At 48.0% G+C, this 24,620-nt stretch overlaps 1 protein-coding gene across 3 annotated transcripts in view; it reads right to left on the bottom strand.

Moving 5' to 3' along the window:
- The window catches only part of LOC137429548 (F-box/LRR-repeat protein 19), a 248,856-nt gene that overhangs the window by 141,769 nt on the left and 82,467 nt on the right, over positions 1-24,620 (bottom strand). For all 3 annotated transcript variants that reach the window (XR_013623757.1, XM_078779567.1, XM_078779568.1), the window contains exon 5: positions 23,953-24,357. Coding sequence is in view for 2 of the 3 variants with exons in the window: in XM_078779567.1 (XP_078635693.1) it covers positions 23,953-24,357 (405 nt within the window). In the remaining variant the exon portion in view is untranslated. The remainder of the gene's footprint in view (positions 1-23,952; positions 24,358-24,620) is intronic.

Raw genomic sequence — 24,620 nt, 5'->3', positions numbered from 1 at the left:
GGTTGAAAGAGGTGACAGTGAGGGAGGCATTAAAACAGAGGGTGAGTATGGTGGAGGATGATGTGGTTGAGCTTGAAAGTGGTTGGATGTCAATGAAAGATAGTCTGTTGGGAGCCGTTAGTGAGGTATGTGGATGGACAAAAGGACCACCGAGGCACTCGGAAACATGGTGGTGGGATGATGAAGTTGGAAAGAAGATTGACGAGAAGAGGAAGAAGTTCAAGGAGTGGCAGAAGGCGAAGGGTATGGGGGCAGAAAAGGCAGAGCATGAAAGTTATAAGGCAGCCAAGAAGGCTGCAAAGAAAGAGGCAGCAAAGGCACAGGAGGCATGCAGGAAAATGTTCGGAGAGCGCTTTGATTCGGAAGAGGGTCAGAAAGCAGTATTCAGGATTGCAAAGCAGATAGCGAAAGAGAGGTGTGATGTGATGGGGGTGAGTTGCTTGAAGGATAAAGTGGGACAAATCGTTGTGGACCCAGATGAATTAAAGGAAGATGGAAGAGATATATGGAAATACTGTTGAACGCAGAGAATGAATGGGATGGCAACATAGAGAGTAACCCAGTTTTTGGACCGGCAGAGAAGATAACCGAGAAAGAAGTTGAGGAAGCGATAAAAGCAATGAAGAGTAGAAAAGCGGGAGGGCCGACGGGAGTTGTGGGAGACATGTTGAAGGCAGCGGGAAATTGGGGTGTGAAGAGAATGACAGAGATCTGCAATCTGGTGGTGAAAGAAGGCCGCATTCCAATGGATTGGGAACTGAGTACCCTCGTCCCTCCATACAAGGGGAAAGGTGACCCTCTGGACTGTGGCTCGTACCGAGCGATAAAGTTATTGGAGCATGGAATGAAGGTATTGGAAGGGGTGTTGGAGAGGAGGATAAGGAAGAAAGTGAAGATTGATGAAATGCAGTTTGGATTTATGCCAGGAAGAGGAACGACAGACGCGGTTTTTATTGTGAGGCAGTTGCAGGGGAAGTATATGGAGAAGAGGAAGAGGTTGTTTCTTGGGTTTGTAGATCTGGAGAAAGCATTCGATAGGGTTCCACGTGAAGTAGTGACATGGGCATTGAGGAAGTTAGGAGTGGAGGAATGGTTGATCAGAGTCGTGATGGCAATGTACAAAAGAGCGCGCACAGCTGTAAGGACGAAGGACGGGAACAGTGGTGAGTTTGAGGTGAAGGTGGGAGTGCATCAAGGGTAGGTACTAAGTCCACGACTATTTGTAGCTGTGATGGAGGTGCTGGCTCAGAACGTAAAGGAGGGTCTACCGTGGGAGTTGTTGTATGCAGATGATCTGGTGTTGATTGCAGAAAGTATGGATGGACTGAAGGAGAAGATGAACAAGTGGAAGGAATGTATGGAGACAAAAGGTCTGAAGGTGAATATCAGAAAAACGAAGGTGATGGCAAGTGGTAAAGCATGTGGTGAGGTGGAAATAACTGGGAAGTGGCCGTGTGCTGTGTGCAGGAAGGGTGTCGGAGTGAATTCCATTCAATGTACAATTTGCGCTGAGTGGGTTCATCAAAAATGTAGTGGTTTGAGAGGGTCATTAACCAGTGTGGCAGCTACATTCAAGTGTAAGTGTGCACAGAGGGAGCTGCAGATGGAGGAAATGCTGAGTTGGATCTTGGAGATGGCGTGAAGCTGGAAGGTGTGAAAACATTTTGTTACCTTGGAGACATGCTGAATAGAGAAGGTGGATCAGACTCGGCAACGGTTGCTCGAGTGAGATGTGCATGGAAGAAGTTTCGGGAACTGAGTGGCGTGCTGACGAGGAGGGGAGTGTCATTGAAGCTGAAGGGAAAGGTGTATGCTGCATGTGTGAGAAGTGTTATGATTTATGGGAGCGAGACATGGGTAATGAACGTAGAGCAGCAACGAAGGCTGGAAAGGGTGGAAATGCGAATGGTTCGATGGATGTGCAGAGTATCGTTGAGAGAGAGGAAGACAAATGATGAATTGTGAAAGATGATGGGAATAGAGCCTGTGATTGATGCTGTGAAGAGAAACAGGTTGAGATGGTTTGGTCATGTGTTGAGGAAGGATGAAAGTGCCTGGTTGAAAAGAGTGATGGGCATGAATGTAGAAGGAAGTAGAGGACGGGGAAGACCGAGAAAGACTTGGCTAAAGATGGTCGAAGAAGAAATGCGGGCAAGGGGGTTAACAAGGGGAGATGCAGAAAATAGGGCAAAATGGAGAACATTGTCATGGGGACCGCAAGGCTAACCCCCGCTCTTGCAGGGAAAATGGCCTTAAAATGCCTGTTGTTGTTGTTGTTGTTGTTGTTGTAGTTAAGGCTGTGTCTCCACTAGTTGACCTTGCGCTGCACCAAATGAAATAAGATAGAGCCCCATTGCCAACTGCATTGCCTCCATTGCCAACTGCATTCGCCACCATTGCCATGTGCTCTAACTCGGGGAAGAAGGGCATGGCCCGCCCATCGTCATCAAGAGGAGGAGTCAGCCAGCCCCAATCAACCAACCGAGAATGAGTGGGTTTGGCTTGAGAGGGCGGAGAAAGAAACATCGAGCAGGTTCGAGGGCGGGGTTATAAAACCCGTTGCATCAGCCCCCACCAGGAGATGCGTAAGAGAGAGATGAGCAAGGGAGCACGCACTAAAAGATATACGTGGAGGGAGGTGCTTGGAAGTGGAGAGATTGTGTGGAGAGGTGAGCCTGCGGTTCTGCTGGGAGAGATGCTGTTTCAACAGCCCCAGCAGCGTGAAGCCCTGACGTGCTGTTTTTCGAGCAACCTTGCTGTGTGAACCAGATTGCGGGGGTGTCGGCGGCCGCTCCCCTCCAGCCTGCCGTTCTGCCCGGACCTGAACCTTCCTCTCCTTCCAGCCATTCGTTCCTGCCTTCATTCCCCATTCGCGTGAGTCTGCCTGTCGTCTGTCCTTTGTGTTGTCTGGGGTATAAGTAAGCTTGTTATAAGGATTGCACTGTGTCTTCTTCTTCTTCTGTAAATTACTTTCGTTTCTTTCCTTCTCCTTTCGGTTTCTTTGGTTGTGTAAATAATAATAATAAATACCTGTTCCTCCTTCACTTTGGTTTTCATTCACACCCGATCGCTTTAGTGATTTCCCAATTGAGTCCATGTGGTGCGATTTCGGCGAAAGCTCCGCAATCGGGTTAGTCTTTGTTAAATGGCTCGAACTCCGGGTTGCTAAAAACCGCTCGGCAACTAGTCTATCTAAAACCGTGGTTCGAGCGGGAGTCTCTTCCCTGCTTCACGGTCAGGAGTGGCACTCAGGTCCTTGGGACTTTTCATTGACCAATTACCCTGGCTGCTCCCGACCGGAAGGAGCGTTGGGATTTCCAGGACTCACGTCGGTCAGTAACAGACAAGGGGCTAAACCCCCCCTTGGTAAGGGGAAAAGGCTGACGACTGAGATCCGTAACAATATATATATAACTGTGAGAAATAGGAGAAACTCCACAGTACGAGCAGGGCGTCTCATTTGCATTAAATAAATAATCGGGAGGTTAAATCAGACGCGGACGTAGCTTCAGGACGTCGATCTTTAATTTGACAAGCTTTCGACCAACAAAGGTCTTCTTCTTAGTCGTCCCCGACTTCCGTTGAACTTGGGGACGACTAAGAAGAAGACCTTTGTTGGTCGAAAGCTTGTCAAATTAAAGATCGACGTCCTGAAGCTACGTCCGCGTCTGATTTAACCTCCCGATTATATATATATATATATATATATATATCTATATATATATATATCTATATATATATCTATATATATATATATGTATACACACACACACACACACACACACACACACACACACACACACACACACACACACACACACACACACACACACACACACACACACACATTTTTACATACACACACACACACACACTTTCCAAATCCAAATTGATGATCTGAGATCAAGCTATTGGAGAAGAGCAAGGATTTAATATCAGAAGCGATGATGTATTCCATGACCTTGCTGATTTATTGGGAGCAGACTGATTGGTCTGTAGTTACAAGGATCTGTTTTTGCACCTTGTTTTACCTTGCGTTCGCGAAGTGAAAAGCAGAGTTAAGCATTCAGTTACGTCGGTGTGCCGTGTCTGCATTTTAAAAATTCATTTTCTCGGCAACCATTGGTCCAATTGATATGAAATATTCACCATGGGAGGGCCTCCTCCTGAGAATATTTTAATGATTATTATGACGTCATAGGTCACGTGGTACAGGCGCCATCTTGGAAAAACTTTGCACCTCTATCTCTGAAACCACTCCATGGAAAAAATTGAAACATGGCTCATTGTCAAGTACTCCCCATGGGGAATAAGATATGTTAATGTCATCGTTGGGTTCGCTATGACGTCATAATTCGACAAATACAACACTTATCCATCAGATCATTATTAATTTTTTTTAAGCAACTGTCGGTCTGATGGACACGAAATTTTCACCATAGGAGCGCAGAATATTTTAATTGTGAAAACCCTTTAGATAAACATCCTTTAGAATATTTTATTGATAATCATGACGTCATAGGTCATGTGGTACAGGGGCCATCTTGGAAAAACCAAAAAAATGTTGCACCTCTATATCTCCAAAACCACTGCATGGAAAAAATTGAACCATGGCTCATTGTAAAGAACTCCATATGGGGAATAGGTGTTGTTAACAATGATGTCATTGGTGCCATAATTATGACGTCATCAATCGATAGGGACAACCCTTAGTCTGATCAGTTTGAAATGTATTGAGCGTGATCTATGCAACAATTATGTTAGAGAAAACAAATTTATGATGTCATTGCTCACGTGGTCTGGCAGTCATATTGGATCAAATAAAAAAAATGTTCAAAAACAAAAGAGTTGGCTCGCAAGAAGTTGACTGCGCAGGGTAAGTATTCTATGAATACCATCTAGTTGTGTAAAGTGGTATTGTTGGCTGTTTTCCAAACAAATGGCAGATAACCTTGATCAAAAGAGAGTCCAGGAGCAGCGGGGTTTGACTGGGTAAGGTGGGTGCAGAGAGTGATGGGTTTGGGAGACAAGATTTTGAGGCAAACACAGAGTTTAGGCATTCAGCGTTTTCACGTGCGGTGTCAGCTCGTGACGTTAGTAAGGATGGGGGATGACATGAGATGGTGGTTCACCACTTGCTTGAAGCTATGGTGAGAAGTGTGATGAGACAATAGACTCAGGGAGACCATTCCACAATCAAGAGTACAAGGGGATGAATGAATGAAAGTGAGCAACCAGCCTGGTCTGTGAGGGTTTTGAGAGGAAATCACAGTCACGTGAAAAAGTAAGTACACCCCATGTAAAGTTTTGACTTTTTCAACATATTTCAACATACAGCTATTTGATCCTCATTTCAACAATATTGATTGATAAAGATGATATAATATAACAAATATCATGAAACATTTACATTTTGTAGTCCATTGTATAATTTAAATAAACATAAATGCAAATTTCGCATGTGGAAAAAGTAAGTACACCCTTGGCTCGAATAGGTGGCATTGCCCCCTTTGGCAGAAACAACCTCAAGTAGGCGTTGCTTATAACTGTCTACCAGTCTGACATCGACTGGGAGAAATTTTTGCCCACTCCTCCATGCAGATTTCTTTCAGCTGTGCGATGTTTGAGGGGTTTCTTGCATGCACAGCTCGTTTCAAATCCCCCCACAACATTTCAATGAGACTTAGATCCGGGCTTTGACTTGGCCTTTCCAGAACCCTCCATTTCTTTCTTTTCAGCCATTCCTTGGTGGATTTACTGGTATGTTTAGGGTCATTGTCATGTTGCAAGGTCCACCTTCGGTTGAGCTTCAACTTTCCGACAGATTGCCTCACATTATCCTCAAGCACCCTCTGGTACAATGAAGAATTCATAGTGGATTCTATGATGGTGAGCTGCCCAGGCCCTGATGCAGCAAAGCTGCCCCAAACCATAATATTTCCACCACCATGCTTTACAGTTGGTATCAGGTTCTTGTGGTCAAATGCTGTCTTTGGTTTTCGCCAAAACATGTCTTCTGGTACTGTGGCCAAATAGCTCTACCTTTGACTGTTGTTGTGGTGGGAGGAGACCTGAATGGACATGTGGGAAGGAGTATGGATGGTTTTGAGGGAGTTCATGGGGGTTACGGATATGGTGTGAGAAATGGAGAAGGTGAAAGGATTTTGGAGTTTGCTGATGGAGCTGATTTGTTGATTTGTAATACTCAGTTCCAGAAAGAGGACAATAAGCTTGTTACATACACGTCAGGTGGGTCGACGACAACCGTTGACTACCTGATGGTGCGTCGGCGAGATAGGGAGCACCTCCGGGACACAAAGGTGATCCCGGGGGAGGAGGCTGTTTCACAGCACCACTTGGTTGTCTGCGACATAAGGGTGAAAGGTGCGAGAAGAGCTCGGCGGGTGAAGTACCAACCGAGAATGAAGGTGTGGAGGTTGAAAGAGGTGACAGTAAGGGAGGCATTAAAAGAGAGGCTGAGTAGGGTAGAGGATGATGTGGTTGAGCTTGAAAGTGGTTGGATGTCAATGAAAGCTAGTCTGTTGGGAGCCGTTGGTGAGGTATGTGGATGGACAAAAGGACCACCGAGGCACTCGGAAACATGGTGGTGGGATGTTGAGGTTGGAAAGAGGATTGACGAGAAGAGGAAGAAGTTCAAAGAGTGGCAGAAGGCGAAGGGTACGGGAGCAGAAACAGCAGAGCATGAAAGTTATAAGGCAGCCAGGAAGGCTGCAAAGAAAGAGGTAGCAAAGGCGCAGGAGGCATGTAGGAAAATGTTCGGAGAACGCTTGGATTCGGAAGAGGGTCAGAAAGCAGTATTCAGGATTGCAAAGCACATAGCGAAAGAGAGGTGTGATGTGATGGGGGTGAGTTGCTTGAAGGATGAAGTGGGACAAATCGTTGTCGACCCAGATGGAATTAAAGGAAGATGGAAAAGATATATGGAAATGCTGTTGAATACAGAGAATGAATGGGATGGCAACATAGAGAGTAACCCAGTTTTAGGACCGGCAGAGAAGATAACTGAGAAGGAAGTTGAGGAAGCGATAAAAACAATGAAGAGTGGAAAAGCGGGAGGGCCGACGGGAGTTGTGGGAGATATGTTGAAGGCAGCAGGAAGTTGGGGTGTGAAGAGAATGACAGAGATCTGTAATCTGGTGGTGAAAGAAGGCCGCATTCCAGTGGATTGGGAACTGAGTACCCTCGTCCCTCTATACAAGGGGAAAGGTGACCCTCTGGAGTGTGGCTCGTACCGAGCGATAAAGTTATTGGAGCATGGAATGAAGGTATTGGAAAGGGTGTTGGAGAGGAGGATAAGGAAGAAAGTGAAGATCGACGAAATGCAGTTTGGATTTATGCCAGGAAGAGGAACGACAGATGCGCTTTTCATTGTGAGGCAGTTGCAGGAGAAGTACATGGATAAGAGGAAGAAGTTGTTTTTTGGGTTTGTTGATCTGGAGAAAGCATTCGATAGGGTTCCACGCAAAGTATTGACATGGGCATTGAGGAAGTTAGGAGTGGAGGAATGGTTGATCAGAGTAGTGATGGCAATGTACAAAAGAGCACGCACAGCTGTAAGGACGAAGGACGGGAACAGTGGTGAGATTGAGGTGAAGGTGGGAGTGCATCAGGGGTCGGTACTAAGTCCACTACTATTTGTAGCTGTGATGGAGGTGCTGGCTCAGACCGTAAAGGAGGGTTTACCGTGGGAGTTGTTGTATGCAGATGATCTGGTGTTGATTGCGGAAAGTATGGATGGACTGAAGGAAAAGATGAACAAGTGGAAGGAATGCATGGAGACAAAAGGTCTGAAGGTGAATATCGGAAAGACAAAGGTGATGGCAAGTGGTAAAGCATGTGGTGAGGTGGAAAGAACTGGGAAGTGGCCGTGTGCTGTGTGCAGGAAGGGTGTCGGAGTGAACTCCATTCAATGTACAATGTGTGCTGAGTGGGTTCATCAAAAATGTAGTGGTCTGAGAGGGTCATTAACCAGTGTGGCAGCTACATTCAAATGTAAGGTGTGCACAGAGGGAGCTGCAGATGGAGGAAATGTTGAGTTGGATCTTGGAGACGGCGTGAAGCTGGAAGGTGTGAAAACATTTTGCTACCTCGGAGACATGCTGAATGGAGAAGGTGGATCAGACTCAGCAACGGTTGCTCGAGTGAGATGTGCATGGAAGAAGTTTCGGGAACTGAGTGGCGTGCTGATGAGGAGGAGAGTGTCGCTGAAGCTGAAGGGAAAGCTGTATGCTGCATGTGTGAGAAGTGTTATGATTTATGGGAGCGAGACATGGGTAATGAACGTAGAGCAGCAACGAAGGCTGGAAAGGGTGGAAATGCGAATGGTTCGATGGATGTGCGGAGTATCGTTGAGAGAGAGGAAGACAAATGATGAATTGCGAAAGATGATGGGAATATTGCCTGTGATTGATGCTGTGAAGAGGAACAGGTTGAGATGGTTTGGTCATGTATTGAGGAAGGATGAAAGTGACTGGTTGAGAAGAGTGATGGAAGTTAATGTAGAAGGAAGTAGAGGACGGGGAAGACCGAGAAAGACTTGGCTAAAGATGGTGGAAGAAGAAATGCGGGCAAGGGGGTTAACAAGGAGAGATGCAGAAAATAGGGCAAAATGGAGAAGATTGTCATGGGGACCGCAAGGCTAACCCCCGCTCTAGCAGGGAACATGGCCTTAAAATGCATGTTGTTGTTGCATGTTATTTTGACTCATCTGTCCAGAGCACATTGTTCCAGGAGTGCTGGTCTTTGCCAAGGTGTTCATTGGCAAACTTTAGTCTTGCCCTGATGTTCTTTCTGGACAGCAAAGGTTTCCTCCTGGCACACCTCCCATGTAGATCAAATTTGTGCACCCTCTTTCTAATGGTAGACTCGTGCACTTTGACATCAACTGTGGCAAGAACTACCTGTAGGTCCCGTGATGACATTCTGGGGTTCTTAGAGACTTCTTTCAGCATCTTGCGGTCTGCTCTCGGACTGAACTTGCTGGGGCGGCCTGGCCTGAACAAGTTGGCAGTTGTTTGGAATCTTCTCCACTTGTCGATGATCTTCCGGACAGTCGAATGATTGATTTCACATTGTTTGGAGATCTTTTTAAATCCCTTCCCAGACTCGTAGGCATCTATAACCTTCTTTCTGAATGCATCAGAGAGCTCTTTTGATCTAGGCATGGTGACGCCGCACACTTCAACAACAAAGGGCAAACCAAACTAAATGTCTGAGGTTTAAATAAGACAAGTTCCTCCAAGATCCTCTCTAACGATGTTCTAATCATTTGCACCTGAACTGGTGCACCTGATTCTAATTTTAGGTATTTGAAGTCGTGATAAATGTAGGGGTGTACTTACTTTTTCCACATGCTAAATTTGCATTTATGTTTATTTAAATTATACAATGGACTACAAAATGTAAATGTTTCATGATATTTGTTATATTATATCACCGTTATCTGTCAATATTGTTGAAATGAAGATCAAATAGCTGTATGTTGAAATATGTTGAAAAAGTCAAAACTTTACATGGGGTGTACTTACTTTTTCACGTGACTGTACGTGAACTGAAGTGGCTTAGGGAGGTCAGATGCAGGAGAGGGCTGGAAGGGCAGATGCAAGCTTATACAAGATAGCCCATCAACTTGCCACCGGTGGGAGTGTTAATCTTTGGAAATCAAGGTCTTGTCTTGAGATACCAAGGGTGTGGAAGGCCTTGCTTATGACCACCTCAAGAGGAGTAATGTTGTGGGAAGTAAGAGCACCAGCCCAGAGTGGGAGGCTATACTCCATGGAGCTCCGTATGAAAGATGAGCGCATTGTGGCACAGGAATGCCTTAGCTCCAAGGAGAATGCCCAGACCGCGACTGGCCTTTCATGTTAACATGTTCATATGACCCTTTCATTAAAGGTTACGGCAGAGAGCGAGGATTTCCAAGAATGCTGAGATTTTGGGAAACCCATCTTTCAGCTGCTGTCCAGAGAAGTGGATTGAATAGTTTGATCACCAATCCTTGTGAAGAGAGCGCATGTGGCTTACCAGCGTTCAACATCATGTTCCAAGTAGCTGACGAACTACCAGCGGCTTATCATTCCAGGTCCGACGAAAGGAATTCGGCAGCAGCCGGGTTTTCACAAGTGTGATGCATCGTTCTGGGTGTTCATGCCATTGGTTAAAATGTCACTGAAACTCACATGGTAGTAAAGGCACAGCTACAGAAATGGTCCTCGGGTATCAGAAAGATTGAACAACATCAAATGGATCAAAGGTGTCAATGGAATGTCCAAGACAAGCCTTGTAATCCCAAGGCCCAAAGCAGGAGAGAACGACCAGGTTTTAAAGTGACAAAAAATGGATGTGACATGATTTAGTTAGCAAGACCTTCAAAAAAAAAAAGTACAGCGTGAAGGACACTTTCATTGTGTGTAATATATTGTTGCGGATTTGAGAATCCTGTCTTTGTAAATATGACCCTCGAGTAAATAGTTCTTGTAAATACCTCCATTTGTGGTAAAGGTCAAAGGTCGTCCCCTTAGCTAGTCCATGTACAAGCACGTAGCCAATCATAGAACCTCTCTATAGTTATTTCTTTATTCTCTGTTAGTTTAAGGCTCTGTTTCCCATTAATTGACTCTGCATTGCACCAAATGAAATAAGATAGGTCCCCTTCAAGGATTGCATTTCCCAGCCAAACTCTCCCTCTCTGTGCAAAACCGCTTGACAAGCGTGGGGTGCGCGCCCTCTCAACTGGCCCTGGTTTGAAAGCGGCGTTCGCCGCCATTGTGAATATGTGCTCCGTGCTCTGTTTGGACAAGAAGGGCGGGGTCGCCGAAAAGAGACAAGCCCATGGCGCGCCACGGGGGCGGGGCTGTTCAGCTCCATACCCAAATAAGGTAACAAGACCGTGGCATTGCCATATAAGGCCACAAAACAGAGCACGGGGGTGGGACCCAAACGGCCGAGGGCGTATCACGCCCCCGCTTGAGATATGCGTGCGACAATCACGACGAGAGGGTACATGCTACTGGGCTGGTACGAGAGGCTGGTACGAGAAGCTGGTACATGCTGCTGAACTGGTACGAGAGCGGGGTGCGTGCGGCTGAGCTGAGTTCGAGGCTGGAGCTGGGTTCGAGGTACTGGAGAGGAGAATCCCAGTGTTACCGACAGAGAGAGAGAGAGAGAGAGAGAGAGAGAGAGAGAGAGAGAGAGAGAGTCGTGGGTCGGAACGGAACCTCGCCAGATGAACGAACCTCCTGCCATTCCTGTCATCATCCCCATGCAAGTCTGACTGTCATCTGTTTGTCTGTGTTGTCTGGGGTTTAAGTTAAGCCTGTAGATAAGCTAGAATTGCACTGTGTCTTCTTCTTCTGTAAATTATTTTCGTTTCTTTCCTTCTCCCTTGGTTTCTTTGATTTGTACATAATTGGTTAATAAATTCCTGTTCCTCCTTACTTTGGCTTCTTCTTCCACATCCGATCGTCTTTGTGATTTCCCCCATTGAGTACCTGTGGCACGATTTGGCCGACGCATATGAATCGGGTTTAGTATTTGTTAATGGTTCGAACCGCGGGCTGCTAAAACCGCTCGGCAAAATACCATCTTGTCCGTGGTTTCGAACGGAGTTGCCCACCTGCTTTGTGGAGGGATCGGCGGGGGTGTACGGGAATTTATTTGACCGATCGCCTCGGCCAATCCCACCCCACAGGGGAGCGGGGTAGCTTCAGGAGCAGAGACGGCCAGTACAAATAGAAGGGGGATTAACCCCCTCCCCCCCCCCCGCTAAGGGGAGCGCCGTACTCCGTTTCCATAACAATTGGTGTCAGGAGCGAGATTCGGACCCCAAGTGCGCTTAAACGCACTCAAAATTACGAGTGGCCAAAATTTTATTTAATATTCTAAATTTTAAAACCGTGCCATGGATGATCAAGGCGACCGGATGCCGGTAGGGGAGATAGAAGAAGGGGTAGAATCGACCCAGGACCCCGGGGAGGATTTGGGAGTAATGGAGGAAGGCAATACGTATTCGGTAGTGGAGGTTTCAGGTACACAAGATGGCGGCCTTGCGCACGTGGTTGCAGAGGCACAAAATGGCGGCGCTGCGGCGGCCGAGCCTGCGGCACTGGTGAAATTGGACCTCTTCATGGCGCAGATGATGGGGTATATGGGAAAAATGGCTGAAAAATCCAGCAGAGAAATGGAACAAATGATGGAAAGGAATAGTGAGCAAATGGAAAATAAAATGGATGCTTGGAGCGATAAGATGAGTGAGAAAATGGGAAGCCAAATTGGAGGTTTGGAAAACAGAATGGGGGAGCGATTAGAAAACCAAATCAGGGGATTGAGAGACGGGTTAAGTAATATGGGAAACCAAATCGGGGGGCTAGAAGCTAAATTTGAGGGTTTTGACAATAAATTTGAGGGGTTAGACAACAGGTTGAAAGGGCTAGAAGGTAAATTGGGGGGCCAACTGGAGGACATGGGTAATCAAATTGGGGAAATGAAGGAGGGGTTAACGGGGTTGGAAAATAGAATGGCTGCCCAAGAGAACCAGATGGAAGGGGTGAAGAATGTGTTAGCGGGGTTAGAAAACACCATGGAAGGCAAATTGAGGGAAATAGGGGAGCAATCCGCCCGGGAAATTCAACAGATGGGGAATCAGATAGAGGAGGTGAAAATCGGGTTAGAAACCAAATTGGATGCCCAGAGGAATGATTTGGAGCAGATGAGGGCGGCATCTACCAAAGAGATGGGAGAAATGGGGGAGGAGATCAGATGAGGTGTGGGCGAAGAGGTCGCGGGGGTACGCGAGGAGGTAAGGCGGGGTGAGGAGCGTATGGAGAAAGAGGTGAGAAATAGTACAGCTAGGTTACAGGGGGGCATAGAAGATCTGACGAGGGGAGTAGAGCAGCTGACGGTGGGACAAAAGGAGTTAGGGGACCAAGTGGAGAAGAACACTGCGGTAATCGGGGGGTTGAAGGCGACACAGAAAGAAATAAAAAAAGAACTTATAGCGACAAAGAGGGAATGTCAGATGGTACACGAGGGGTTGACAAAGAGGTTGGATGAGGTGACAGAGGCAATGGAGACAAAAGAGCGGGAAGTAAGAACGCACATAGAGACGACCAAGGTGGCCTTAGAGGAAGAAATTGAGGAGGCGCACCGGGAAATAAAAGAGGTAAAGCAAAATTTAGAGGATGTGGAAGAGGGGGTGAGTGAAATTAAGAAGAGACGGAGGGAAACTCAGAGGGAGATAAAGGAGGAAGTGATGGATTATGTACAAGGTCTGTGCTCAAATCGTGATGATGTGCTTACTGACCAAATAAAGAGTTTGCAGGTGGTGGCAGAGGAGCGAAGACGAGGTGCCGAGGTGAGTGGCGATATAATCGGAAATGTATATGGTGTGAGGGGAGATTCAGGGGGCTTGGGTGTTGGGTTAGACCCGGGTGTTCGTGAGAGACCAATGGTGAGGTGTATGACTGGTCCGGAGTGTATGGAAAGAGGAGGTGTGCAAGGAGGTCCGACTATGGGGAGTGCGGAAGGTATTTGTGAGCCAGCGTGTGTGTGCAAGAATGCACCCCCATGAGTGGTACGGAGTATGTACTGGGAGAGAGTGCGACTGGTGCACGAGAAAGGTGTGGAACGGAGGTGTGTGTGAGAAAAGAGTGTGCGCCGAGGAGCGAGTGTGCTGTCGAGAGTGAGAGTGAACGCACGACAGAGTGTGGTAGTAAGAGTGACACGGAGTACGAGTTGGTTGTGTCAGGTGAGAAAGGATGCACACCTGGAATGGATGAGTGCGTGTGGGAATGCACACTTGAGTTGGTAGTGAAGCACGTGATTGGGTGTGCAGAAGAGTGCACACCCGTGGTTGTCACAGAGGATGTGACCGAGGAGTGGGCGCGAAGTGGTGTGTTGATGAGGTGTGCGAACGACGAGTGTGTGCGAAGGTGTGCGGTGGTCGGGTGTGTAACGAAGTCTGTGAGCGGAACAAGAACAAGTGCAATAACGAAGTATGTGGGGTGTACGGGCGGCGTTGGGGCGCCGAGCTCGGTGAGTGTGAAAGGGGTCGTGTATGCGTGTGAGCCTGCAGGTGAAGCATCGACGTTAATCGGGTTAGCAGTTAGACCGACGGTTAGCCGAAGCGAGCCCTCAGTTCGTGCCGGGCTTTGGGTGCTGCGGGAACCAGCGGGGATCGTAACTACGGCGGTTTCAAAAGAACCGCCATGCGCGATCCTCGCCGGGCCTCGCTCTGCACGGTCGCGTCCGTGCTCCGCTAAGCGGAGCGGGCGGCCCGGTTCAAGGGAAGGTAGGAAGGGTCGGCACGGCGACCCCTTGTGGTTGCGGCGTTCCGGCCGGGCGAGGTTGGGCCATCGGGCCAGAGACCGGGAGGCTCCGCGCCGAGATGGTGCGTGGAATCTCGGCCCGAGCAAACCTCCTTCCCTGAACCGAGTGCCGGACGGATCCAACCGCGGGAGACGAACAACCCGCATTAATTGCTCGGCTTTGCGAAGCCACGCTTTGAAAATGTAAAGACGCACCGAGGCTCAAGTTAATGGACATTTGGTAGGGATAGGGAATTGGTGATTGACAAAAATTTGATGAGTAAAAATGATTGGCAGTGATTGGCAAATTTTGATTTGCAGAAAATTGAATGGGAAAAATTTATAGTGAGAGATAGCCGATGTGGAGGGATGGCAAATCCACCATCCCTCCCACCACCGGGGCACATGAGCACTAGTTATGGGGTTATGGCAGTGAAACTAGCCCGGGAGGGTTAGGATAAAATGATAGGGATCTAGAGAAGATTGACCATAGGTAACTGGAGATTTAAGTAGCGACATTATACCTGTAGTGGGGACGTAGAGAGTAGGGTAGTTGGATTATAACGACGAGGGAGCGCAATAGTATGAAGGGCGACTGGGAAGCGCGAGTTTCAGAGGGGAGTAGTTAGATCAGATGATGCTGTGTGTGTGTGTAAAAGTGTATTCAGTAGTGTATTGTGAAAAGTGTGGGTGAGTGTATTGTATTGAATGAAGAAGCCTGGGAGGAAGGAGGGTGCAGGAGGCACCAGGTGTAGGAGTGATTGCACAGGTGTGCCAATACAGGTGAGCATGGTTGAATGAAATGTATGGTCTGGAATATATGGAGGATGGAATGGATGGTGTGGAGTGAGTATGGTGGAAACTGTGGAGTGGAGTGGATGGTGCGAAGGTGTGTATGGGGAGGATGGACCCCATCACGAAGACCCGGGGAGGGTAGTTTAAGAGTTAGGTAGAGGGTATAGGTAAATTGTGGTTGGATATTGGCATCTGTGGTGCGTGTGGAAGAATGGTGTTTGGATGGGTGCATTAGTGACGTGGAAAAGACTGGGCGTGTGGCCTGTTAGAGGGATGGTTGGTTGAGCGCTCCGCCACTGGTAGTCTGTCGGCTAGGTGAGGCCGCAGGTACGCTCTGTGAGCCAGTTAGAGTTCAATGGGGCCCGAAGATCCAAAGGAAGGACCCGGGTAGCCCAGTGCCAGAGAAGGAACCGAGGGGGGTAAGCGCCAGAGAGGGCCTTCCCCAGGTAGGTTAGCGAGGAGCAGTTACGCTCGGGAGGCCACTTCAGTGGTGGAGGCGCACAGGTAAGTAGACCTGTTAGGGGAGCCACACGACTCAGTCCCGAAATTGTGCAAAGGCACAGGGAGTTGAACCGGGGGAGTGAGACCCCAAATTGATGAAGCACCACCGTTTGGTCAATGGGAATTGGTTCTTAAAACCGCATAGAGTGTAAGATGGCCAATAGATTGGCAGGGAAAGACCCCGGGTAGTGTAAAGTGTATTAAAGTCATTTACAGGATAGTTAGGATTAAGAATCCCCTCGCACCATCTACATCCACTCACCTGCGGTGACGAAACTCCACACCGTGCCATCTGTTTTTATTTTTCTGTGCAAATGTTTTGGATTGTGAGACGCATCATGACGTGGGTGTGACATTGTGCTTGATGTTCCATCTCTTCCTCCTTATGAGGAATTGATGAGGAATTGATGAGGAATTTGGATGATGGCAAATTTGGTTAGAGGGATTGTGACGAATTTGGATTAGGGGAGATATGGGGAAGACGTGACGCTAGAGACGAATTGTAAATTGTTGTAAATATGGGTAAGGGCAAGGGTGGAGTAGGTGACAGGGGGGGTGGTGTACGGTAGGGACGAGCTTTCTCACTTCGCTCTCCGTGCGCACCTCACCTTGCATTACCTTCGTTGATGTGTACCCCTGTGACCTTACCCCTCGCTAACCTGTCATCTCTGTCTTCCTTCCCCGACCCGAGGATCATGCTTGCTGGGCATTGAGGGGGAGCGTGCGGGAGGCCGCGTCTGTGTGCCAGAAATTCTCGCAACCAGCTACCTGCATCCACGCACCACTTATGGACCACATGTCTGTGGCTGAGCACCACTCATGGACCCCACGGGTTGGGGCATGGCCCCTCTGCTGGGACCGGCCACGATGGCCCAAGATCTTGCTTGCGGACCCCGGTGAGGTGGCACCAAGCCCACAGGTGAACCACCCATAGTTGGCCCCCTGTGGGCCATAAATAAAAACGGGCACGTTTTGTGCATTTTTCATTTTTATTATTGCAAATAGGCCACAAGCAAGAAGAACATGAAGAAAGACAACATCTGGAAGAACATCGGCCAGCAGAGGGAGCAGAGAAGAACAAGATCATCAGTGTGTTGTTTTTATTGTGATGAAATATGTGCAATGCGCACTGGATGGTGCTTTGGTGTTTTTCTGGTGCTGATTGGTGCTTTTTGGTGCTCTTTATTGGTGTTTATTGGTGCTGGTGCGTCGATGCAGTGCAGGCTGTCTCCTCCCCTCCCACAGGATTTTCTTTTTGTTTCCCCCAAAAGAAATCGCAGGTCCTGGGTTGCGTTTTGTAAATAGTCCAAGTAACGTCACTTGTAAATAATGCTCCCCACCGTTCATGTGTAGTTTGAGAATCAATTCCGCAATTCGGTTAATTGTGGGCGTGAATCTGTTAGGCAGGGTGCAATGCAACAGCGGGACATACTCATTTGTGTTTTAAAATTGTCACATTCAGGGTCAGATTAATTGTAGAGGGAATTACACCTACATGCCACATTAAGTAAAGTTTTATAGGCCCGGGACGTGCCTGGAGGAAGAAGGGTGCCGTGTTGCGGATTTGAGAATCCTGTCTTTGTAAATATGACCCTCTAGTAAATAGTTCTTGTAAATACCTCCATTTGTGGTAAAGGTCAAAGGTCGTCCCCTTAGCTAGTCCATGTACAAGCACGTAGCCAATCATAGAACCTCTCTATAGTTATTTCTTTATTCTATGTTAGTTTAAAGCTCTGTTTCCCATTAATTGACTCTGCATTGCACCAAATGAAATAAGATAGGTCCCCTTCAAGGATTGCATTTCCCAGCCAAACTCTCCCTCTCTGTGCAAAACCGCTTGACAAGCGTGGGGTGCGCGCCCTCTCAACTGGCCCTGGTTTGGAAGCGGCGTTCGCCGCCATTGTGAATATGTGCTCCGTGCTCTGTTTGGACAAGAAGGGCGGGATCGCCGAGAAGAGACAAGCCCATGGCGCGCCACGGGGGCGGGGCTGTTCAGCTCCATGCCCAAGTAAGGCTACAAGCCCGTGGCTTGCCATATAAGGCCACAAAACAGAGCACGGGGGCAGGACCCAAACGGCCGAGGGCGTGTCACGCCCCCGCTTGAGATATGCGTGCGACAATCGCGGAGAGAGGGTACATGCTACTGGGCTGGTACGAGAGGCTGGTACGAGAAGCTGGTACGTGCTGCTGAACTGGTACGAGAGCGGGGTGGGTGCGGCTGAGCTGGGTTCGAGGCTGGAGCTGGGTTCGAGGTACTGGAGAGGAGAATCCCAGTGTTACCAACAGAGAGAGAGAGAGAGAGAGAGAGAGAGAGAGTCGTGGGTCGGAACGGAACCTCGCCAGATGAACGAACCTCCTGCCATTCCTGTCATCATCCCCGTGTAAGTCTGCCTGTCGTCTGTTTGTCTGGGGTTTAAGTTAAGCCTGTAGATAAGCTAGAATTGCATTGTGTCTTCTTCTTCTGTAAATTATTTTCGTTTCTTTCCTTTTCCCTTGGTTTCTTTGATTTGTACATAATTGGTTAATAAATTCCTGTTCCTCCTTTCTTTGGCTTCTTCTTCCACATCCGATCGTCTTTGTGATTTCCCCCATTGAGTACCTGTGGCACGATTTGGCCGACGCATATGAATCGGGTTTAGTATTTGTTAATGGTTCGAACCGCGGGCTGCTAAAACCGCTCGGCAAAATACCATCTTGTCCGTGGTTTCGAACGGAGTTGCCCACCTGCTTTGTGGAGGGATCGGCGGGGGTGTACGGGAATCCTTTGACCGATCGCCTTGGCCAATCCCACCCCACAAGGGAGCGGGGTAGCTTCAGGAGCGGAGACGGCCAGTACAAATAGAAGGGGGATTAACCCCCCTCCCCCGCTAAGGGGAGCGCCGTACTCCGTTTCCGTAACAATATATATCCCTAATCTCCCTCCCTCTATGACATACAAGTTTGTCTAAAGTTACGACAACAATAAACTACACAAATATTCTAAAACTTGTACAGCCTGACCTATTTGCGGTTCGCGTATTCGCAGTTGATAAAATGCGACATGTTTCTCTATTCGTGGGAAAAGTATCCCGCAAATTTGCGGTTTTTTTCTATTCGTGGCCATGTTCCGCGAATTTGTGGGTTTTTCAGGGGTGCAATTTTTTTTTTCACGAGCCGTTAGCTTGACACATTTATAAAACCCATGTTTCACCAGCCATACACAAAGGAGCTGGACATACGTACACAAAAAAAACATCTACGAGCCGCGATTACCGGCTTATACATTCACTGCTGTGTGCTTTGTATTTTCATGGCTTTGACGACCGCAAATTTTAGTCGCACTTGAAACGAGAGCTTCGCGGGATATCCCACTAGCTGTGTAAACAAGTCAACCCCGCAAATTATAGAATGCAAATGCTTCATTAAAAATACTAGTAGAGTATCGGCCCTACGGGCGACCCTACGGGCGTTCTTGCTCCAAGCGTTCAACACATTTTCTGCCATCTCTTATTGGAGGATATTTTCTGCTGATACAACCGATTTGACTTGGATTTATTGATTATCTCCTTTGGTAATATTGCTGGCTCTCTGTTCAACTTAGGTGGCCTTGGTTATTGAGGCATCTCAATTTTCCAGAAAACAAACAAACATCAACCGTAAACCCGAGCTAACAATACCCACGGCCAAACCACACTCACCTCTTTCCCCCTCTCCTCCCTTCCACCATCCCCTCAAAATCACTCTTCAACCGTCACCCGAGCGAGCAATGCCCACGACAACAACACACCACTCTCTTTCCTCCCCTCCACCATCTCTTCACAAAATCCCATCAACTGTTACCCTAGCTAACAATACCCACGACAACCCCACATCTCCCCCCCCCCCCCCCCACCCACCCTTCAAAATCCCCCTTCAACCGTCACCCAAGCTAGCAGTACCCATGACAACCCCACACCTACCCCCCACCCTCCCTTCAAAATCCCCCTTCAACCGTCACCCAAGCTAGCAGTACCCATGACAACCCCACACCTACCCCCCACCATCTCCTCAAAATCCCCCTTCAACCATCGCCATAACTAACAATACCCATGACAACCCCACGGTCTTTGGTGTCTTTTCAGTCTTCGGGGTATTTTTGGTCCTTGGGGTCCATTGGGTCTCCAGGGTCTTTTAGGTGTTCGGGGTCTTTTGGGTATTCGGGGTATTTTCAGTGTTCGGGGTTTTTTGGGTCTTTGGAGTCTTTTGGGTCTTCGGGGTCTTTTCGGTGTTGGGGTTTTTTGGGGGTCTTCTGGCTTTTTTAGGGTCTTCAGGGTCCTTTCAGTGTTCGGGCCTTTTGGGTATTTTCAGTCTTTGGGGTCTTTTAGGTCTTCAGGGTCTTTTGGGGTCTTCAGGATATTTTGGGTCTTCGGGGTCATTTCAATATTTTGGGTCTTTGGGGTCTTTTCAGTCTTTGGGGTCTTTTCAGTCGTTTAGGTCTTCGGGGCCTTTTGTGCCTTCATGGTCTTTTCAGTCTTTGGGGTCTTCTAGGTCTTTTCAGTCTTTGTGGTCTTTTAGGTCTTCGGGGCCTTTTGGGTCTTCGGGGTCTTTTCAATCTTTGGGGTTTTCTGGGTTTTTTCGGTCTTTGGAGTCTTTTAGGTCTTCGGGGCCTTTTGGGTCTTCGGTGCCTTTTGGGTCTTCATGGTCTTTTGAGTATTCGGGGTATTTTAGGTCTTTGGGGTATTTTTGGCCGTTGGAGTCTTTTAGGTCTTTTGTGTCTGTTTTGGGTCTTCAGGGACTTTTGGGGTTTTTAGGGTCCTTGGGGTATTTTGGGTTCTCGGTGACTTCTCGGTATTTTGGGCCATCGGGGGGGGGGGGGGGGGGGGGAAAGATGGGGGCCTCTGTATACTTTAGGTTACATTTGTGGGTGGAGTCAGGTCAGCTGTCCAACCAATGGGTGAAGGGCGGACATACATACATACACTTGCTCCATTAAAAGTATATAGATTATTGAAATTAACAGATAGGTTCAATACGGAATCATCCCATAACATCTCCCACAAACAATGTGCAGAGTATTCAACCTTCCCACAGCTATCCACAATGCTCGCATTCCTACATGTACAGACCGTGTCTTGCGTCTCGATCATTGCTCTCGTCCCGTTGCTTTGACATGCATTTTTACCTCTCGCTCTGCTCATCATTCAATTATGGCTCCAAAGCGCAAAACCAGTGCCAAAGCGCAATTCGTGAGAATGCATCGACTACCAAGAAGGCAGAAGAAAGTGATGAGCATGAGCCAAAAAATGGAGCTGCTCGACCGGCTTTCGAGAGGAGAGATTGCAGCCTCTGTGGGCAAGCATAACGGCGTCAACGAATCCACCGTTCGCTACATACGGAAGAGAAGGCAATTCGTGAGAGTGTTTCAGCAAGCACTGTATCGAGTACGAAGGTGGTCACCCATGTCCGGGATGTCCACATAGAAAGGATGGAGAAGGCTCTCAGCATAGGGATCGAGGACAACACGCAGAAGAATATGCCATTGAGTGGACCTCTCATTCACGAAAAGGCCAAACTAATTTACGATCATCTCTCTGGCACGGGTGGTGCCAGCACGAGTGATGCGCCGAGCGATGATGGTACAAGCAGCGTAAGTTCATTCACTGCAAGCAGGGGATGGTTCCATAGTTTCAAGGAGCGGTACTGTCTCAAAAATGTGAAGCTCTCAGGGAAGCATGCCTCCGCGGACCACGAGGCGGCAAAAGCAATCCCTGCTCAACTTGCGAGGCTTATCGAAGAGAAGGGATACCTCCGAGAGCAGGTGTTCAATGCTGACGAGACCGGCCTCTTCTGGAAAAAGATGCCCATGAGAACTTTCATCTCAAAGACAGCATCTGGATTCAAGGCTGCTAAGGACTGGGTCTCTTCTCCTCTGTGCAAACGCAAAAGGGGACTTCATGATGAAACCCATGATGCTGTACCATTCCCCGAACCCATGTGCTCTCAAGGGCAAGATCAAGAAAACTCTGCCCGTGTTTTGGAGGGCCAACAGGAAAGCCTGGGTGACGGCAGCAATCTTCCTGCACTGGTTCCATAATTGTTTCGTCCCTCAGGTGGAGAGGTACATGGTGGGAAAAAAAACCTTGCGTTCAAGGTTCTCTTGTTCCTGGACAACGCTCCTGGCCACCCCGCGAACCTTGATGTGGCTCACCCGAATGTCGAGGTGATCTTCCTGCCGCCCAACACCAGCTCCCTCATCCAGCCACTCGACCAAGATGTGATTTCAACATTTAAAACATATTACACCTGTCGCACGGTTCACCGCATTTTGGATGCGATTGATGTGATGCGTCGCACCCATGGCTCACCGGTGGGCAGTGTTGGAAGGATTTCAACATTGCCCACTGCATCAGCGCCATCAAGTTGTCGCTGGATGAGGTGAGAGCCTCCACCATCAATGCGTGCTGGCACAACCTGTGGCCACAGGCAGTCAGAAGCTTTACTGGCTTTCCCGATAACACCGAGGAGAAGCATGTGATTGTCGGGTTCGCACGGCAGGTGGGAAGGGAAGGCTTTGATGACATGTAACATGAGGAGTTGGAGGATCTCATTGCCTCGCATGGCGACGAGCTCACCGAGGAGGAATTGGAGGCCATTACGAAGGTTTCCTATGAGGAGGAGGAGGTGGGCAGTGATGAGGAAGAAGTGCAGAGGTCCAACCTCACAGTCTAGTTACTGGGCGAGGTGCTGAAGGACATGTGGGCGATTGCTGAAAGGGTGCAAGATGCTGACCCAGTCGTGGAATGGTACCTCAGGTTCAAGAGGGGCTTGGATGATTTGCTTCTCCCCTACAAAGAGCTGCATCAAAACCTGCGGCAATCTGCCAGGCAGCTCTCCATTACCCATTTCCATTTCTTTCACCCTGCTCCCTCCACCTCAAGACCATCAGCACCTCTCCTGCCACCCTCTCAGTGTCCTCACCAGCATCCTCACCAACACACTCAACTGCTGCCTCTCCCTCAGTGCACGACATTGCAGGACCATAATTTGGGTCATCTTCAGAGTTCGAGGAATTCATGGGATTTTAATTCATCACCATCATCATAACCATCATCACCATCATAATTTGAAAAGTTGCGTGTGTTTGTATAATAAAAATTTTCAACGGTACATGATGTGTTTTTTTTTAGTATCATGGTCCGGTATGGTGAAGCTGGTTAAGCACGTTTGACTGTAAGCACATTCCTTCAATAAATTGGAAATGGTACCTGGTGTTGTCGTTTTTATTTGGAATTTGAACGGATTTTTTTGTGAAAATGTAAGCATGTGCATTTGCGGTCGAAAACATTTTAAACTTTAAAAAAAATTCCTTTATGAATCAGGAACCGCCGGGAACCTATAACATAACCCCCTTAACCCCATTGAGACAATGTCGTGGCATACATTCGTGGGATTTTCATCGACCTTCGAGGATTATCGTAGACATTCGCGGGATTTGCCTCACCATTTGCGGGATTATCGCCATTAGTGGGTTTTGTCTCGCCATTTCCGGGACTTTCATCGACCTCCGTGGATTATCATCGACATTCTCGGGATTTGCTTCACCATTCACGGCTTGGTCCTCTCTATTCATGAATTTTCGCGACTCGGGAACCTATCCCCCCTTTTTCCATAGAAACAATGCCCCGCCATTCGCGGTTTCGCAATTCACTGGATTTCCCAGGTACGTATTCCACACAAATAGTGGGGGCCCACGGTATACTAAAATAACTTTACAAAGACAATGCATCTTCCAAATACAACAAAATTAATGCAGAGTAATTAAAGACCCTCTTTTTTCATAATAAAATGAACCGTAAAGCTTAAAAAAAATAATCAAGTGATTTCTGAAGTGATACTACGTTAGGAAAAGAAGTGCTGAAAGGGCCAAAGCTATGGCAGTTTAAAGGCAAAAGTAGCTTTGTTCATTCCTGTTAGTGGTTCTCCCTACCCCCATACCTAAACTTGGGGGGGGGGGGGGGAGGAGGATGGGGAGGGAGTGAAGGATGGGGAGGGGGTGGAGGAGAAAGGTTACATTTAGATGAGTTAAATTGAATATATCCAACTTTTATTCCCCATTTTGATGCATGACCTTGAGGGAAATGAGACATTTGGTACAATAAAACAGGAAAGGAACCCAGTTTCATCAAGTACTGGTTGCCATCTAAGATCTGCATTTTAAGCCGATATTGTTTAACTGATGAAGCCTGAAGGAAGAAACGTGTGTTCAGGAGTGAAGGTTAAAATGGTGGCTTACATATTTCCCCTTACAAGTCTTAATTCTTTGATAACTTAAAGAGAACCTTCCCCCAATCCAATGAAATCACTTCATTCCCACCTTTTTCCTCTGCCCCAATGGAGCTGCTGCCTCGCCATCTCGTCGCCGCTTGGTAACCAGCCCATCCTCTTGACCCTTTCGACAACTGACCATAGAATGGTTTGGTTGAACAGGTGGCAAAAGCGGAGGTGACGGGGTACCCGACACATCCGATAAGCGTTCGGGCCCATCAGCGTCTGCTTCTGCGCCGTCGTCTGTGTCAACCGCGCTTTCACCACTGCCCAGCAGCCGTTCATCACTCCCATCCTCCTGGAAGCCTTCACTACTCTCCTCGTCATCCATGTGACGTCGTGAGATGTCGTCGGAGCGTCTCCGTTCGCCGGTCGATCCCCCTAAGCTCCCGACGGCTTCGCGCAGCATTGAGCCAGGCAGGCTTGATGCATACTTGAAGCCTGGTCCACGTTTCTGCAAAAACATGTGCATGCACAGTTTGGATGTACGTGGAATATCTGACAAATGCAAAAAATAAAAATCCCCACGGGAAACTGACTTGTTTTCCCACGGTTTCTGAGAAGATTTTAAAATAAACTAGAATTGCCACTTTATAACTGCTGGCACTGATGACAGGTTTAGTCTGCCTTCCCGCTTTGATACAACACTGCTTTCATTGGACACTCTTTGATACAACCCTGCTTTGATACAACCCCACTTTGATACGTCCTTGCTTT

Source organism: Myxine glutinosa, chromosome 6, assembly GCF_964187855.1.
Source record: "Myxine glutinosa chromosome 6, kmMyxGlut1.1, whole genome shotgun sequence".
NCBI lineage: Eukaryota > Metazoa > Chordata > Myxini > Myxiniformes > Myxinidae > Myxine > Myxine glutinosa.
This window is presented reverse-complemented; position numbering and strand designations above follow the sequence as displayed.